The 17,092-nt window shown below is 47.5% G+C and overlaps 2 protein-coding genes across 2 annotated transcripts in view; one reads left to right on the top strand and one right to left on the bottom strand.

Annotated features, from left to right (window-relative positions):
* Window positions 1–345: 345 nt before the first annotated feature.
* LOC120877554 (putative DBH-like monooxygenase protein 2) lies at window positions 346–8,295 on the top strand. Its single transcript, XM_040259903.1, has 13 exons — window positions 346–630; window positions 1,505–1,651; window positions 3,289–3,450; window positions 3,695–3,778; window positions 4,605–4,772; window positions 4,974–5,076; window positions 5,256–5,422; window positions 5,733–5,824; window positions 6,086–6,182; window positions 6,319–6,378; window positions 6,621–6,751; window positions 7,647–7,761; window positions 8,053–8,295. Exons 1-13 carry the CDS (start codon window positions 346–348, stop codon window positions 8,293–8,295), a joined length of 1,854 nt encoding a protein of 617 aa, XP_040115837.1.
* A 6,537-nt stretch (window positions 8,296–14,832) lies between these two features.
* LOC120877676 (probable maltase-glucoamylase 2) overlaps window positions 14,833–17,092 on the bottom strand; it is an 89,997-nt gene continuing 87,737 nt past the window's right edge. The window contains exons 48-49 of the mRNA XM_040260030.1: window positions 17,064–17,092; window positions 14,833–16,987 (exon numbers count right to left, since the gene is read on the bottom strand). The exon at window positions 17,064–17,092 is cut by the window's right edge and continues 339 nt beyond it. Of these exons, the coding sequence (XP_040115964.1) occupies window positions 16,240–16,987; window positions 17,064–17,092 (777 nt within the window). The 3' untranslated portion in view covers window positions 14,833–16,239. The remainder of the gene's footprint in view (window positions 16,988–17,063) is intronic.

Raw genomic sequence — 17,092 nt, 5'->3', positions numbered from 1 at the left:
AAGGAGGGAGAGAAAGTGAGGAAGGAAGAAACAAAACCTCCTTGATTCCACGGAGTCCCCATGGGCAGGACACTTGCCTCAGGTTGGCAGGGGAGAGCCAGAGTGAGTCATTCCTGAGTATTCCATGCCAGGTGCCTACTGCAGGGCAAGAGCACCTTCCCTCTGAGCACCTCACACCTCCTGAGTTATGTAAGTGGCTCCACTCTGAACCCAGAGATAATCAGATCAGAGGGGCCCCAGTCTGCCCCTCCCCTGTGGCACAGTGCCTGGCGCAGATGCAGGAGCATATAAGTCCATACTTCTTGAGTGTCCATCTAAGGAGAGATGCTCCAAACCCCAGAAGCCATGGCCTGTGCCCTTCTCTTCTGGCTTCTATTTACGGCCCTTGCAACTCCCTCCCAAGGCGATCACCTTGGCCCCACGCCGCGTCTGCGTTATTCCAGGTTCCTAGACCCTACTAACGCTGTTTTCCTGCGCTGGGACTTTGACTTTGAGACTGAGATTATCACTTTCGAGCTCCAGGTCCGGACAGCTGGCTGGGTGGGCTTGGGTGTCACAAATCGCTACAGCAGAGCAGGAAGTGACCTGGTTGTCGGAGGTGTCTTGCCTGACGGCAATGTCTATTTCTCGGTGAGTCTGAGGGTGGCTCCCTCCCAAGCATGCTGGGTCTCTTGCTGGGTGGAGGATGACTCTGAATCCAGGAAGGATCCATATTTTCCAAACATATTCGGGCATAGGCCCAGAACACCAGCTGATGGCTGACCTCTCCCTACAGAAATGGTCCATTGGAGAGGTTGAATCTAGGTCTTCCAGACTGAATGTCCCTAAAGTGCCCAGGGAATGGAGGCATTGGACTGAAAGAGAGAGCGTCCTGGGCCACAGTCTCAGTGCAGGTCACTGGGGGAGAATCCAAGCTGTTTAGGATACAGTCACCGTCCTCTGTTACCTTTAGGCTCAGTGAAAGAGACCACAACATTAAATAGGAATGACATCAGTGCCCACAATAATAATAGCTTAAAATTATTATGCACTTTTGGTTAAGCAGGGTTTGGTCCAAATCTTTGCACATTAAACCTCCCAGCATCACCAGGAAGTAGATGATTATTCTCCCACTTTATGGATGAAGAAGCAGCTCACCTGTCTCCCAGTCTCATTCTGAACTGCATTTATATGGGGAAGGGTCAATGTTAAGAGCCCCCTGAAAAGATGAAGAGCATACAGCTTTCAGAGAATAAATGGGTTTTTAAGACTCGGGGATATAGGAATATTAGGATTCGTGGAGATGAGATTTGAAATGGGAGAAGTAAAGCAGGATCAGATGCCTTCCCTCTTCCCCATGAATCTCCCCTTGATGCCATGCTCTGTCCCAGGAGTGAACTACATTGTATAGACCCGGGTTCTGCTAATTTAGTACCTTATTGGGGCTAAAGGGACTCAGACTACTCCAAAGCCGTGAGCACTTAGGGCTCCCGGTTCTCACCCCGTGACCTTCCCTGGGCCCCAGGACCAGCACCTGGTGGATGAAGACACGCTGGAGGAGGATGGGAGCCAGGATGCAGAGCTGCAGGGGCTGACGGAAGATGCCGTCTACACCACCATGCGCTTCTCCAGGCCCTTCCGCTCCTGCGACCCTCACGACCAAGACATCACGGTAAAAGAGAGAGGGGAGAGGAGCATTTGGTTTCAAGCAGCCTTTCCTCCTGGGCGGTGACGGCACCCCAACCGGGAGTGGCCGTGCCCGTCGGGCAGCCAGTCTCGGTTCCCAGGGCCGCCATCTCTCTCAGCATTCTCCAGCATGGCCACCCCCAATCCTGCCGCCTGCGACTCCACCAGCCCTCTACGGGCAGCCTCCCCCGGCAGCCCATGCCCCCTTCACTGGCATCCCCTCTTGGAGAACCTTGCCTGATCTCCTTGAACTGCAGGGCGTCGTGAACCACCTGTGGACACAGGTTCAGAGACGGGCTGAGAGAGGGGGTGTGGCTAGCCCGGCATCTGCAGCAGGTCAGCCTCTAGGAAGAACCAGAACCCAACTAGTTCTGATCCCTAATTTCAAGCCCTGTCCATTCTGAAACTGCAACGTGGCGTTCTGTGGGGGCGGCTCCGAGGAACTCTGGTTCTTTATGTCTCAGCACAGAACAAAATTCAGCAAAAGGCAAAGTGATAGATGAGAAGGGATTTACTAGAAGAGGACACTTGTGGGGCTTACATCGGGTGGGCGAGAGGGTGCTGCCCCTGAGAACCTAGTTCACTACAGGTTTATAATCAAAGGAAAAGTGGGAAGGCGGGGGGAAAGACCACCTTCTGCCTCATTCTTGAGTAGACATCACACTTCCATCCTCAGTTTCTCCTCCGCATCAGGTGGGGGAGTTTGCTTGTCTCTATGTGGTCAAGCCAGGACTGTCATGGTGCTATGGAAAAATTGTTTTGTGTCTCAGTACGAGGGTCTTTCACTTTCACATGTCACCTTTCCACAAATTATTGTTTTTTATGTGTGTAGAGAGTATGTCCTAGGTGGTCATTAACTAACTGAGCTCGCCGGCAGGATGTGTGTTTCACACCACCGTTGTTTTATTGTTTGGGTGAATATCTCCTGTTTCTGCTGCATGGTTTTGTTGCTAAATAAGCCTGTTTGGTTTTGCGTCCCTGATAGCTCAGCTGTTAAAGAATCTGCCTGCAATGCAGGAGACCCTGGTTCGATTCCTGCATTGGGAAGATCCCCTGGAGAAGGAAAAGGCTACCCACTCCAGTATTCTAGCCTGTAGAATTCCACAGACTGTATAGTCCATGGGGTTGCAAAGAGTCGAACACGACTGAGCAATTTTCACTTTCAAACTGCTTTGGTTGGAGTTCCCTGGTGGCGTATAGGGGCTTCCCTGGTGGCTCAGACAGTAAAGAATCTGCCTGCGATACGAGAGGCCCAGGTTCCATCCCAGGGTCCAGAAGATCCCCTAGAGAGATCACTGGCAACCCACTCCCGTGTTCTTGCCTGGAGAATCCCATGGACAGAGAAGCCTGGCAGGTTCTGGTCCATAGGGTTGCAAAGGGTCGAATGTGAATGAAGCGACTTAGCACATGCAAACCTGTTTTCTTGAGTAATCTTCAACTCACAGGGGTCTCTCGTACTTTTAATCCCTTAGTGGGATTAACTATTTAATCACCCACTTTGTCCCTTCACTCTGTCCCTATCAGTTGCACTGTAAGCCAGTGACTTGTGTCGGTGGTTGGGTGTGGGTGTGTGCAAAGCGCTGCTTGTGGGTGGCAGCACCTGGACGCCCTTGACACCCACAGAGCGACACTGTGAGGGTGCTGGCCGCCTACGGCCTGGATGACACCCCAAAGATAGATCGGGAGCGTACTTTTGTGAAGTCCATCTTCCTGCTCCAAATCGTCCACCCTGATGATCTCGATGCCCCCGAGGACACCATCATCCATGACTTGGAGATCACTGATGTAAGACCCCCTCCTTCCTGCCCAGTCACCTCCAGCCCCCTCCCCACCTTCCACTCTATCCAGACCTTCCTCTTGCACCCAATATTCAGTACGTTTCTGGAACCCAGGTTCCTCTGACTCCCCTTGGTCCCCCGAGGATGGTCAAACTGGCCCTCAAGTGGCTGCCCTTCCCTGGCCTGTCCCTTCCCCTGCTTCTCTGGGAGCCTCCCTCCCACCCATTCAGCCTCTGCGTGTCCCCCTCTAGTTCCTCATCCCAGAGGATGACACCACGTACGCCTGCACCTTCCTCCCTCTCCCCATCGTTAGCAGGAAGCACCACATCTACAAGGTACCGTGAACCAGACGACGGGACATTGTCAAGGTTGTTGAGACCGGCAGTGGGCATGGTTGACTCTGGAGAGGTGTAGGAGGAAGGTGTCCAGGAGGACCTGGGGGCCAGGCCAGGTCTGGTGGAGGTGGCAGTTCCAGGATTTCCTGAGCCCAGAACTACATCTCCCAGCACTGTTTCACTCATGCCCCATGGTGCAGCAGTGATTTTGATGATGGTCATTAGTTACCAAGTGCCTGCAAAGACCAAAGGATGAGCCCTGCCCTGGGCCCAGAAATGTGTTCTTTCAGCCCTGGAGGAAGTGCAGGCTGGTGGGGGAGTAGGGACACGTGGCCAAAGGCTGTCAGGTCGGCAAAGTCTGGTCAGAGGAGACTCAGGTAGGTCACCTGATTTCACATTTGAGTGATTACAATTTTGATCGAATAAATGAAAGTGTGACCTTGCTGTGAGTGGCCAAGGTGTGTGAGCCATGGTTTTCTTTAGAGAGCAGCTCCAACAAGGTGTGGCCACATGCTCAGGTATAAGGAACCGATGAGGTTATTAAAGGGAAGTTGGAAGTCTTGGGATATTTCTGGCTAGACCTGTGCTGTTTTAAAAAGGGTTTTAAACAGAATGAGGGCTGAGAGAGGAGTCGGGTGGAGTGCCAGAGAAATGACAGGTTGGGGAAGGAGGAAACAGAAAATGGACGAGGAAGAGAGAAGTGGAGACGTGGGCATAGTTTTATTAATATTTGAGGAAAAGAAACGGAGGTGGGGGTGGGGACTCGAGGGGTAAGGACTTGACCCGGAAGATCTTGACCGTGCTGTGTCTTGCATCCCGTGCCCAGTTCGAGCCCAAGTTGGTCCAGCACAACGAGACAATTGTGCACCACATCCTGGTGTACGCCTGCGGCAATGCCAGCGCTCTCCCCACCGGCATCAGCGACTGCTACGGGGCCGACCCCGCCTTCTCCCTCTGCTCGCAGGTCATCGTGGGCTGGGCTGTCGGGGGCGCAGTGAGTCCGTGTGATGAGGGAAATCGGTGGCTAAGGGGGCACGTGTGGTCAGGCAATGAGGATTGGTGGATGGGTGGAAGATGGAGACAAGGGAGGTCTGGGATAGAGGCGAGAAGACACGGGTGAGTGCCGGGGTGGGGTGGGGTCCCCTGCATCTACTTCCCAGCCATTCTTGTTGCCAAACCTCCCTCCTTCCCCCAGAGTTACCAGTTTCCAGACGACGTGGGCATTTCTATTGGGACGCCCTTGGACCCCCAGTGGATCCGCCTGGAGATTCATTACAGCAATTTTCACAATCTGCCTGGTGAGCCTCTAGAGCGTGTATGGAAGCGCCCGTGGATGGGGCTGGCTGAGTCCTCTAGGCATTGATGCAGGAGGCCCGCTGACTCCTGCTCGCAGCCCCACCCTTGCTTTCCCAGGCCTCTTTCTCCGCAGCCTGTGACCCATTCCCCCGCCTCCTCTGATTGGTCCTGCCTGCCCCAGGTCTGTACGACTCATCGGGGATCCGAGTATACTACACTGCGCACCTGCGCAAGTTTGACATGGGCGTCCTGCAGCTGGGCGTCTTCACTTTCCCCATCCACTTCATCCCCCCCAGCGCCGAGTCCTTCAGGTCCTATGGACTGTGTAAGACGGAGAAGTTTGAAGAGGTGAAGCCGGAAGGTGTCCCCCCGACCCCCTACTTCCCCTGAGATGCCCCGTTCCCAGTCATAGATTTGGTGTGATCCACCAGCACGCAGCCCCAGTCTCCAAGCCGGAGAAGGACCACCGCCTGGTGATTTGGGAAACTGACCCAACCTGGCTGGTGCAGGGGAGGTGGGAGTCATGGCTGGGCCAGAAGGCCCAGCAGGGACTAAAGGGGTGTGTTCCAGTCTTCAGAGGAAGGTGTCAGATAGTAAAGGAGGAAACCAAGAAGCAGGAGAGTTCCTAACGGACCAGGTGGTCTCCTCCCTGCCACAGATGAACCGGGCTCCAGTGCCCGACATCCAAGTCTTTGGCTACCTGCTCCACACCCACTTGGCCGGCCGCGCTCTGCAGGCGGTGCAGTACAGGTAAGGGAGACACAGACTGGAAGCACTCCCTCTGTGTTTGGAAATAAATTTTAGGAACAGTTGTTTATTCTGCAGCATGAGGTTATGCTCAGTTGGAGCAGGAGAAGCTAGAACTGTTCCTGGAGTAGAGATGACGGAGGGTGGAGATTTTTGTTTTACAGGCCATCTGTGCCCACATGCTGCTGCTTTGTTGAAAGATTTCCCCCGCTCACCCTGGCGTCGGCTTCACCTTACTCCTCTCCCCATGTTGTCTCCCTCTAGAAATCGAACTCAACTCCGCGTAATCTGTAAAGATGATGCCTACGACTTCAATCTGCAGGAGACTCGAGATTTACCCTATCGAGTGGTGATCAAGCCGGTGCGAGGCAGGCTGGGGGAGGCATGGCTGGTGTCCGGGGAAGGCAGGATCAGCACTTGTTATTGTTAGCCAAGAAGTCTAAGGCTGGACCAGTCCCTCTGCCTCTTACTTTCAGCGTTTGTTTCTCTCCGCACAGGGGGATGAATTGCTGGTAGAGTGTCGCTACCAGACGCTGGACCGCGACTCCTTGACATTTGTAAGTACCCATCTCCCCACCATAGTGAATGACAATAAGCCTCGGAATAGCTTTACCCCTGGTCTTGGCTATCCCATGACTCAGATGATTCCACTTGAAGCCCCTTTCTTTCTCCAAGGTATTACCGATTCACGTGGGGCTTCATGCTCTCACATCCCATGACTATAAGATGGGTACCAGGATTCCCATTTTCTCAGTCAATGACTCACTAAGATTGTTGCTAGCTCTCTCTTCTTCTCCAGGGGGGTCCCAGCACCATTAACGAGATGTGCCTCATCTTTCTCTTCTACTATCCCCGAAACAACGTCTCCAGCTGCCAGGGGTACCCTGACATCATCTATGTGGCCCACGAGCTGGGGGAGGAGGTATCAGAGTGAGTCATCCTGGAAGATAAGACCAAGACTGACCTCTAGAAGTCAGATCACTTGTGTGCAAAGTATTTGCCTTTTTCTCATGCATTTACCTTATTCGAACACTGTTTGCTTTCAAGGAGTGACCTTTAATTGGGGCTTTCTGAGTGGTGCAGTGGTAAAGATTCTGCCTGCCAATGCAGGAAACACAAGAGATCCGACTTCAGCTCCTGGATTGGGAAGATCCACTGGAGTAGGAAATGGCAACCCATTCTAGTATTCTTGCCTGGACAATCCTATGGACAGAGGAGCCTGGCAGGCTACAGTTCACAGGGTTGCAAACAGTCAGACACAACTGAGAAACTTTCACTTTTCACACTTTAATAATTTTAATGGATAATCATTGACCAATGTAATGCTTTCACCAGGATGCTTACCAAGGCCTATTGAGTTCATGGGGTCACAAAGAGTTGGAAGTGACTCAGCACGTATGCAGTAACCTTTTAATTACTTGGGACTAAGGTCCTCCGTGAGGCTCTGATGAAAATGCTGAAGCTCCTTTCCAAGAAAAATGCACATCTTTGCAAACACATTTCATTTCACAGACAATTTCAGAACATGTATGGGTTCCCAGAAGTCATCCCATCAACCTTCTTGGACTTCATGGTCCCCAGATCAAGAAACACTTCTTTAAAGAATCAGCACTTCCTGTTTTTCACTTAAAAAAAATTCTCATCTCTAATTCTGATGATTTTGCCTTCTGCCATGCTCACAGTTGTCTTACTGAGTTGTAAGACATTCCTTATAGTTTATGCCGACATGGAACTGATGCTAACAAAAGTGAGGCTGCTTTTCATACATTTTGCCAAAGCTTTAAGTCACTCCTGAACTAGTGTCTGCTCTTTCTGCCCACGGCAGTTCCATGGAGGGCATGATGGCCATGAGCAATGTGGAGTGGACCCCAGAGAACATTAAGAAGGCTGAGAATGCCTGCAAGGAGGCCCAGCAGACAGTGATAATAAAGACCATTGATGTAAGTGTCCCAGGAGACACTGCGCTCTCAGGGTTAGGGCTAAAGGAGTGAGGGATGGTTTGGATGAGGCCAGAAAAGAGGAGAAAGGGGGTGTGAATGGCAATGGCAGGAACGCTGGATCAGAGAAGAAGCTGAGTGAGCAGAGGAGGGCTGATGCAGCTCTGGGTGTGGGTGGGTGTCTCCCGGTCAGCCTGTGAGGCCGCAGGGACTGGGGATGGCCAAGGAAGGTCTTAGAAGATGAAAGGAGGTGGGGCACTTCCGCCTTCAGCCTCTTTCCTCCTTCTCCTGCAGGAGCTAGTGGAAAACACAACAGGCTGGATTAGGGACATCAACCCTACTCCCCGGGGCCCTTGTTTGGAGTCCTCTGGAGGCAAAGTGGAGCCCCAGGACAAAACCCCTGCAGGCTTCAGGGCGGCCCCCGGGGTCCTCTCGGGGTCCAGCAGTGCCACCCTGAGGTGCCTCCCCCTGGCCACCCTCTTGTTTGGGCAGGGGGCCCTGTCTTGGCTCCTTGCCACCCTGCAGGCTGGAATCTGATACCGTCTCCTCAGCCACATACTTAGGCCCCTTCCCTGCTCACATCTCCCCTTATCATCACACAAACTGCCCCCTTGGCCCCCAAAGTCCCCGTCTGTGCCCCTTCCCACGACCTCAATCATGACTGCAGGCCTGGGCATGGCACAGAGACCACAGAGCCTGTCCCATGACAAGCTCGACAATCCATCCTTCAAAGCATCCTAGAAGCATCAGCAGGACCACACGTCTTCTACCAAAATCTGGATTCAAGGCTGGGTGAGGGACAGGGTCTCTGAGCAGTCCGGTACCCAGGCTCGTTAGAGGAGATGCTGTGGGGGGAGGAGGGTGCTTGAATGTGTAGAGGGAGCCCTGTAAACCCTCCTCAGCTCATGCTGGCCCTGGACGGGCTCCTGTTTCTCTTTTCTGCTGACAGCTTTGTCCAACCCTCCCTGTGAGGCAGAGGCGGCCACATGTGTGCTTCTTGGGGTGAAGGGAGAGGCTTTGTTTATAAGGGACAAAGTTCAAGTCACCAAATTAAACAGAATTCAACTCGCTTCCCAGTGCCATCTCTTTCCTTTGAGCCTTTGGTCCAGGTGAAGCAGCTGCCACTAAGGTGGTCTCTTAAAGGCTCAGGCTGAGGCATCCAGAGGGCATTTGAGGATCCAGTTGCCCCAAATGCAGCTTCTAATACATCGATCGCTTGCCTCAGTTGTGCCTTGACTACCAGGTGATCTTTAGTTCCTCAATATGTATCACATTCTCAATACTCAGATCACCAGGTGTCAAGAGCCTGCCTGGCCAGGGAGGCTGACCTGGGCTCTGAAAACGGGTCGAGGGCATGCCAGCCTGTGAATTGCCTTGCCCATGGTTCCCCTGTCTTCTGAAAGGGACCCCTACCCTGAATATTCCAGGGTGTTTAGAGGATCTTAATTCCCTGAAGATTAGAGATCTAGCCTCTAAATTTCTTGCCACTGCTGGAGTTCATGTGTGTGCATGCCAAGTCGCTTCAGTCATGTCCAACTCTGTGCAACCCTATGGACCATAGCCAGCCGCACTCCTCTGTCCATGGGGTTCTCCAGACAAGAATACTGGAGTGGGTTGCCAAGCAAAGCAGAAAACATGGCTTACCTGAAGCCAGAGTTCGCTACTGGGCTTCGCTGTGGTCACCATTCAAGGGAAATGGAGGCTTTTCTTTAAGTAATATCTTAAAACATTGTTAAGGCCCTTTGGCAGTAGTTTGAGGTTCACAAATGACTTTCTACAGCATGAAGAAACACACAGATCAAAACTAATCTAGACTGAAACTTAATTAAAACAGACCTTTTGGGCATCTCCCTGGTGGCCCCGTGGCTAAGATTCTGCACTCCCAGTGCAGGGGGCCTGGGTTCAATCCCTCCTCAGGGAACCAGATTCCATCCCACATGACGCAACTGAAGATCCCTAGTACCACAACTAAGACCTGGAGCAAACAAATAGATAAACATCAAACAAAAGCAAAACAGACCTTTTCTCTCCGGTCTGCCCAATTCACAAAAAAGTCTGACCTTTCTGTTCAAAACTGTGTTACTCCAAGTGCCCCCACCCCTGCAAGCAAATTCTTCCACCCTCGATCTTTCAGGTAAAAAACAAAAAGAAAATAGAAGAACCTCCTGGATGGGTTTCTGATGTCAAACCTCAGTCTGTGCTGCAGCCTTATTCTCGGATCTGTCCGATAAGTTCAAGTCAGCTGAGCAACCTCCCCAGAGTTCTGCAGTCAAAATCTTCCAGTGCTCCGCTTCTCCAGCCCAGAGACTGGTGCACGTCCCTCGCACTATTGCACTCCTCTGTACCCACTTTAGTTTTCCTGCTTTCATTTTATTTTCCTTTCCCTCTCCTGATCTCAGCATCTAGCCATCATGTACATATTCACTGAACACCACCTGTAAGCTTGACATTAGGTCAGAATAGGAGCTACTGAAATGAACAGGAAATGGACAGCACCACCTTCCCCGCCCCTTCAACCCGCCCTTGTGGAGCGCTGATCAAAATTCTAGGAGGCCTTGGCTGGCCATTTTTGGGTTCAGGGCACGCTCCTCTAAGCCTTTCCTAGTGGACCATTTCTCCCCACTGACTGCCTCCGGAGAGAAACTATAATTTATACCAATTTATGGATAATGACACGCTTGTATATTTAAAAGAAATGCATTTATCTTATGCATATGTATTAGACCATACATGTGGCTAATATGAGCTTTGTGGCTCAGCTGGTAAAGAATCCACCTGCAATGTGGGAAGCTTGGATTCGGTTCCTGGGTTGGGAAGATCCCCTGGAGAAGGGAAAGGCTACCCACTCCAGTATTCTGGACTGGAAAATCCCATGGACTGTATAATCCGTGGGGTCGCAAAGAGTCTGACACAATGGAGAGACTTTCACTTTTAGATAGTACAGCAAAGCCTGGCGTGCTGCAGTCCATGGGGTTGCAAAGAGTCGGACACGACTGGGTGATGGAAAAACATTAGACGATACTGCTGGGAATTATATGACCTCAAGCTTTTTTTTTCCCAATTTATGTTTTTTGTGACTATTTCCAGAAAGCCTAATGATACACTCCAAATAGATGGGCTGAGTGTTGAGGTAGAAAAGGATGACCCCTACTTCCTTCTAGAACATCTTGGCACTTGGGTGTCTGTCACACCTCACCCCTCAGTTGGTCCCTAAGTTCAGGTCAGCTCTGAGTGACTCTGAGACTGTAACTTTTTTTCCATCTTACCGCCTCTACTCAAAACTCCATCTTAAATGTGGAGGGTAAATAAATAATTTATTCCCTCATTGCTTTTTCATGTGTGAAGACAAGAGGTGCATGCGTGCTAAGTTGCTTCAGTCAGGTCCAACTCTTTGTGACCCTATAGACTGTAGCCCACCAGGCTCCTCTGTCCGTGGGATTCTCCAGTCAAGGATACTAGAGTGGGTTGCCATGCCCTCCTCCAGGGACCCTCCTGACCCAGGGATCAAACCTGCATCTCCTTGTGTCTCCTGCATTGGCAGGCAGGTTCTTTACCACTGGAGCTACCTGGGAAGCCCTGGAAGACAAGAGGACCCATAAAGTTTACGAGGATTCTGGTCTTTCCCATGGAATAAGAATATTTTGATACAATTTCAAATTTATCGTTGCAAGAATTCCCATAAGCCCTTTGAACGAGCTTTATCCATTTACATTTTGCCCTGTTTCTCTCTCCTTCTCTCTCCTCTCTTGCCATCTTTTCTCTTTTTCTCCTCTCCTCACCCCCACCACCCACCACCCACTTCTTCGTCCTTCCCCTGGCTCTCTGTCTTCCTCTCCTTCATGAAGTTGATAACTTAATTTGTTACTCCTGTTTGCTAGAGTTCTCCTCAAGTCTCAATTCATGCTATACTTAGCTGAGATTGAGCAAGAAAGCTTCTCAACTCCACTGCTCCCCCACCCCAATGGCTGCCAACCTTGATGGCATGTTAGAGTCACCTGGGTGATGGGGGCAGCGTCCAGGCATTAGCATCCATCATTACACTCTCCAGGTGTTTCCAATTTGCACCTGAGCTTGAGGACCACTGAACCAGAAGTTCCATTGCTCTTAACCAGTCAACTTCCTGAATGAGCAGGAATCCCACTCTGGCTTCACATGTTGGAGCGACAGCACAAGGGCTGACCAGTCCGAGTGAACACCAGCAATGAGGAGCCCTGGAAGCTCCCTGAATTCCAAGAGCTAGACTTTTAGTTGCTAGATTGTGAGGACGTGTGGGGATCTCAGAGAAGGGGTGCATGTGGGGGACTCAGGGAAGTGGCTACTTACCAAACATCACTCAAAAAATAAATAGCATTGAAACACGTATATTATCATATGTGAAACAGATCACCAGCCCAGGTTTGATGCATGAGGCAGGGTGCTCGGGGCTGGTGCACTGGAATGACCCTGAGGGATGGGATGGAAAGGGAGGTAGGAGGGGGGGTTCAGGATGGGGAACACATATACACCCATGGCTGATTCATGTCAATATATGGCAAAAACCACTACAATGTTGTAATTAGCCTCCAATTAAAATAAATTGATTAATTTAAAAAATAGCAAAGAAAGAAGAGCCCTTATAATGCCAAGTAACAAATACAGAAAAAAATGTGAAGTTAGAAAGTCACCATTTAATAAATTCATCGCAATAATTGAATCCAATAAGAATCATCGATAGATGATGATAAAAACTAGTAGAAGAGGAACTAGATAGCTACATAGCCTCAAATTACCTCCACATAATATAGCTGTTCATTATGATGAGAAAAATTTATAACTTTCCCATGCAGAGGACTGAGAGTCACCACTTCAACCAGGTCAGCCAGTTGGCATCACCAATCATGGACAAACATCACTTACCTCCTGACAGGAGTACCAGGAAGGACATAACATCAACTCTATGTTATATCTGTCCAAGAAATATACAACCTCAATATAATCATGAGAAAGTATTAGACAAACCCCTAATGAGGAATATTCTACAAAGATCTGACTTGTAATCATCAAAATCAAAGGAGAAAAAGAGGGGCTGAGGAATAGTTCCACAGGACAGAAGACTGAAAACAAACAAGAATTCCATTAAGCAAATGCAGCTGTGCTCCTTCTCATTATCCTTGTTTAGGTTTTTTTTTTTTTTTCTTTTTCAAAATGTTTTTGGCTGTGCCACAAGACATGCAGGATCTTAGTTTCCCAACCAGGGATTGAACCCATGTCCAGGTCAGTGGACACCCACTGGACTGCCAGGGAAGTCCGTGTTTAGTGTTCTTTATAAAGAACATTATTGGGATGATTGGCAAAATTTGACGGTGGTACTGTATGAACATCAACTTTCTGACTTGTCTGATTATATTGTGATTATGTGAGAATATGTCCTCGTGTTTTAAGGAAATTTATACTAAAGCATTTTGTGATGTTGAGACATTGTGTCTACAACTCTCAAATTATACACGTGTGTGTGTGTGTGAGAGAGAGAGAGTAAATATGGTACATAATTTACAATTTGTGGATGATATTTGGGAAAATTGGATGAAAAGGATAGTGAAGGTCTTTAGCTATTTTTGCAACTTTTCTCCAAGCTTATTTCAAAGCAAAATGTTAATTTTAAAAAAAGAAATAAGCACGAGATCTATACAAAGAAAGTATGAAAATGGAGCAAAAAATTTTTTTAAAGACACATAAAGAGTTACCTAGAAAAAAATTCAATTTAGAAAAATGTCAGCTTTTCTAAGCAAGAGATTTTGACTACTGTGCGAAAAAGTTTAAATACATATAAGAACACTGAAGGGATTATGTAATCATCATAATAAAATGTTGTATAGTGTTTTATAGAATGAAAATGCGTTTCCAATGTTGACTCCACCTCGTAGATGAGGAAGCTGAGACAAGTAAAAGGGTGTCCACCGGAAGCAGTTGTCCCCGTACCAATCTGTACAGGTGGTGCTTCCAGAACTGGTCCAGTGAAGGCGACCGTGTGTTTTAGATGTAAGCATAGGTGTCATCTTAAGACTATGACGACTAAGGTGTCGTCAAAGCTTAAGACTCAGAAGCAGCAAGCTAATGCTTTCTTTCACCCCTTGCCTCTCCCAGTTTTCTGAACCTGGTTCCTGAACTGCGTCTTGTGCACGGCCTGGAGTTTCAATTCTCGTTTCTTCAAACGTCTGAAGTAAGGCCAGATTGTCTTTTTTTCTGTTTTTGTTGTTGCTGCTTATGCCATCATGATTTTTTATTTTATTAAAAACTGTATTTTTTATTGGAGTCTAGTTGATTAACAGTCGTGTGTTAATTTTCGATATACTGCAAAGTGATTCAATTATACATATGCATGTATCTATTCTTTTAAAAATTCTTTTCCCATTCAGGTTGTTATAATTCTTTTCCCATTCAGGTTGTTAAAGAATATTGAGCAGAGTTCCCTTTGCTGTACAGTAGGACTTGTTGGTTATCTGTTCTAAATATAGCTCTGCATTTGTTGTTTTTGGCTGTTGTTCTTTTCTCAGGGAGCACTTACCTTTTCAAAATTCCATACTTATAATTACAATCCATTTATATACACAAAGGGATTGAAGTTCAGTAACTAGAGAACTATGGTTGTTTGAACAAATTCCTCTTCAGTGTTTCAAGTCCCAAAGGCTTCAGAAAACAAGTGAAGCCTTTGGCCAATGAATCTGCCCCAGGGTGGCAGCCTGGCTACAGGGTCCGTGTGCCACGGGACACAGAGCTCTTTGTCCAGGATCAGGTTTTGTGGTGCCAACAAGAGAAATGCCTTGGAGCTCCCTCAATAAACGTACACGTGAGGGAGCCTGGGAGCAAGTCCGTTGATGTAGTTTAGAATGATGAGTTTTGCTTTGTTCTGTTGGCACACTATATTTGCCCAGGGCCTGACAGTGAAACTAGGGCACTGTCCTGGGGAAGAGATTCTCAAACTTTTGGTCTCAGGACTGCTTTACTTTCAAATTTAGTGAAGACCCTGTGTTTTGTTTGGGTGGATTATATCTCCAAACATTTGCTGCATTAAGAAAAATGGAGTCATTTGTAAAATGTTTTGCGAAATATTTATTTCTTCATTCATTAAAAATAACGATATATCAAATACATGTTGACATAAATAATATATTTTTAATGAAAGGCCACTATATTTTTCAAAGCAAAAACAGTGAGAAGAATGACATTGTTGTATAATTTGTAAATCTATTTAATGTCTGGCTTAATAGAAGACAGCTGGATTCTTGTATCAGTTTCCTTATTCATCTATTGTGACACCACAGAGCACAGTCTCTGGAAAGTGACACTGTATATCAATGAGAGGATGAGTGAAAATGGCAAAAACAACACAGTATTTATATGAAAAGAGGCTTGACCTTGTAGACCCCAGAAAGAGTTCTGGGGTCTCCCCTGGTTCCCCAAACTACATTTTCAAAATACTGTCCTAGGGTTAAGCCTTCAGTAGCACCTAAATGGCAATATTTGGTTATGACCATGAGCCTATTCACAGGGGTGATCTTAGGAAATAATAGATCAGGAATAAATGGTGATTGTGGGTATGAAAGTCCAAGAACATGCTGAAAGTCTTAACACACTGAAGGAGAGTCTAGATAGTAAAACAAGGAGGGAAAACCTGGTAAGTAGAAGACAAAGCAAACAAAACTATGAACTCTGATCCCAGGGTAGAGATTGTCTCCCCTGTATCATATCTTTACATACTCATCTCTGTCTAGGTGATTTCTGGTCTGTAGAAGAGTAAGCACTTCGTAAGTTAATTCAGTCATTAGAGCGAGCAGCAACAATCTAGTATTATCTCATAAATAAGTACTAATAGCAGCAGTACTTGGAGAAGAAAGAGTACTCATCAGAAACAATATTACCATTGCTGGAAGCCCCCATACATACAGAAAGAAAGTAGTCACAGGAGAAGGAGTATTAGTGCAAATGGCATGAGTTTATGAAGGGTAAGTAGTCACTGTAGAAAAAGCATTACTAGTACTATTGTCCCCAGACATTGTAGGGGAAGGATAATTTGTAATCAGAGCATCATTACCAAGGCTAGCAGTTGGGGAAGTGGTTATTGTAAGAGGAGTGGTTACTGTAGCAAAAGTAGTGTTCTTATCATAAATACTTTCGGAGAAACTAGTCACAATAGAAAACTATTGCTAGTAGTATCAGCAGCAGCATCTGTAGGAATACAGTGGTAATGGGTGAGTATTATTAGTGCTAGTAGCAACAGTATTTGTTGAAGAATGAGTAGTGGTAATAAGAACAGTAGTACCAGTGCTAGTATCGGTAGTACTTGTTGGGAAAGAAGTAGCTGTGATAGGAAAAGTAGCACTAGTTCTAGCAGTAGTAGTATTTGCAGGGAAAGGCACAATAGAATTAGGAACATTCATATCAATAACTTCAATAGCACTTGCTGGGAAAGGCATGATTGTGACAGGAAGAATACCATTAGTGCTAGGCAAGAGTAGTGTTTGTAGGGGAAGATATAGTAGTATTAGAGACAGTAGTACTAGTTGAAACTTCAGTACTATTTGTTGGGAAAGGCATGGTTGTGACTGGAAGAGGAACATTAGTGCTATCAGCAGTAGTATTTATTGGGGAAGATACAGTGATATTAGGGACAGTAGCACTAGTTGAAACATCAGTAGTACTTGTTGTGTAAGGCATGGCTGTGACAGGAAGAGTAATATCAGTACTACCAGTGGTAGTAGTAATATCAGTACTACCAGTGGTAGTATTTACAGGGGAAGAGAGAGTGGAATTAAGGACAGTAGTACTAGTTGTAACTTCAGTAGCACTTGTTGGGTAAGACATGGTTGTGACTGGAAGAGGAATATTAGTACTATCAGTAGTAATATTTATTGGGGAAGAAATAGTGGTATTAGGGACAGTAGTACTAGTTGTAACGTCAGTGGCACTTGTTGGGTAAGGCATGGCTGTGACCGGAAGAGTGATATCAGTGCTATCAGTAGTAGTATTAATAGGGAAAGATACAGTGGTGTTAGGGACAGAAGTCCTAGTTGAAACTTCAGCAGTACTTGTGTAAGGCATGGTTGTGACTGGAAGAGTAATATTAGTGCTATCAATAGTAGTATTTATAGGGGAAGATATAGTGGTATTATTAGAGGCAGTAGTACTAGCTGAAACTTGAGTAGCACTTGTTGTGTACGGAGTGTCTGTAATTGGAGGAGTACTATCAGTGCTATCCATAGAAGTATTTATAGGAGAAGATATAGTGGCATTAGGGAAAGCAGTACTAGGTGAAACTTGAGTAGCACTTGTTGTGTGTGGCATGTCTGTGATAGGA

Source organism: Oryx dammah, unplaced genomic scaffold (assembly GCF_014754425.2).
Source record: "Oryx dammah isolate SB20612 unplaced genomic scaffold, SCBI_Odam_1.1 HiC_scaffold_18, whole genome shotgun sequence".
Classification (NCBI taxonomy): domain Eukaryota; kingdom Metazoa; phylum Chordata; class Mammalia; order Artiodactyla; family Bovidae; genus Oryx; species Oryx dammah.
This window is presented reverse-complemented; position numbering and strand designations above follow the sequence as displayed.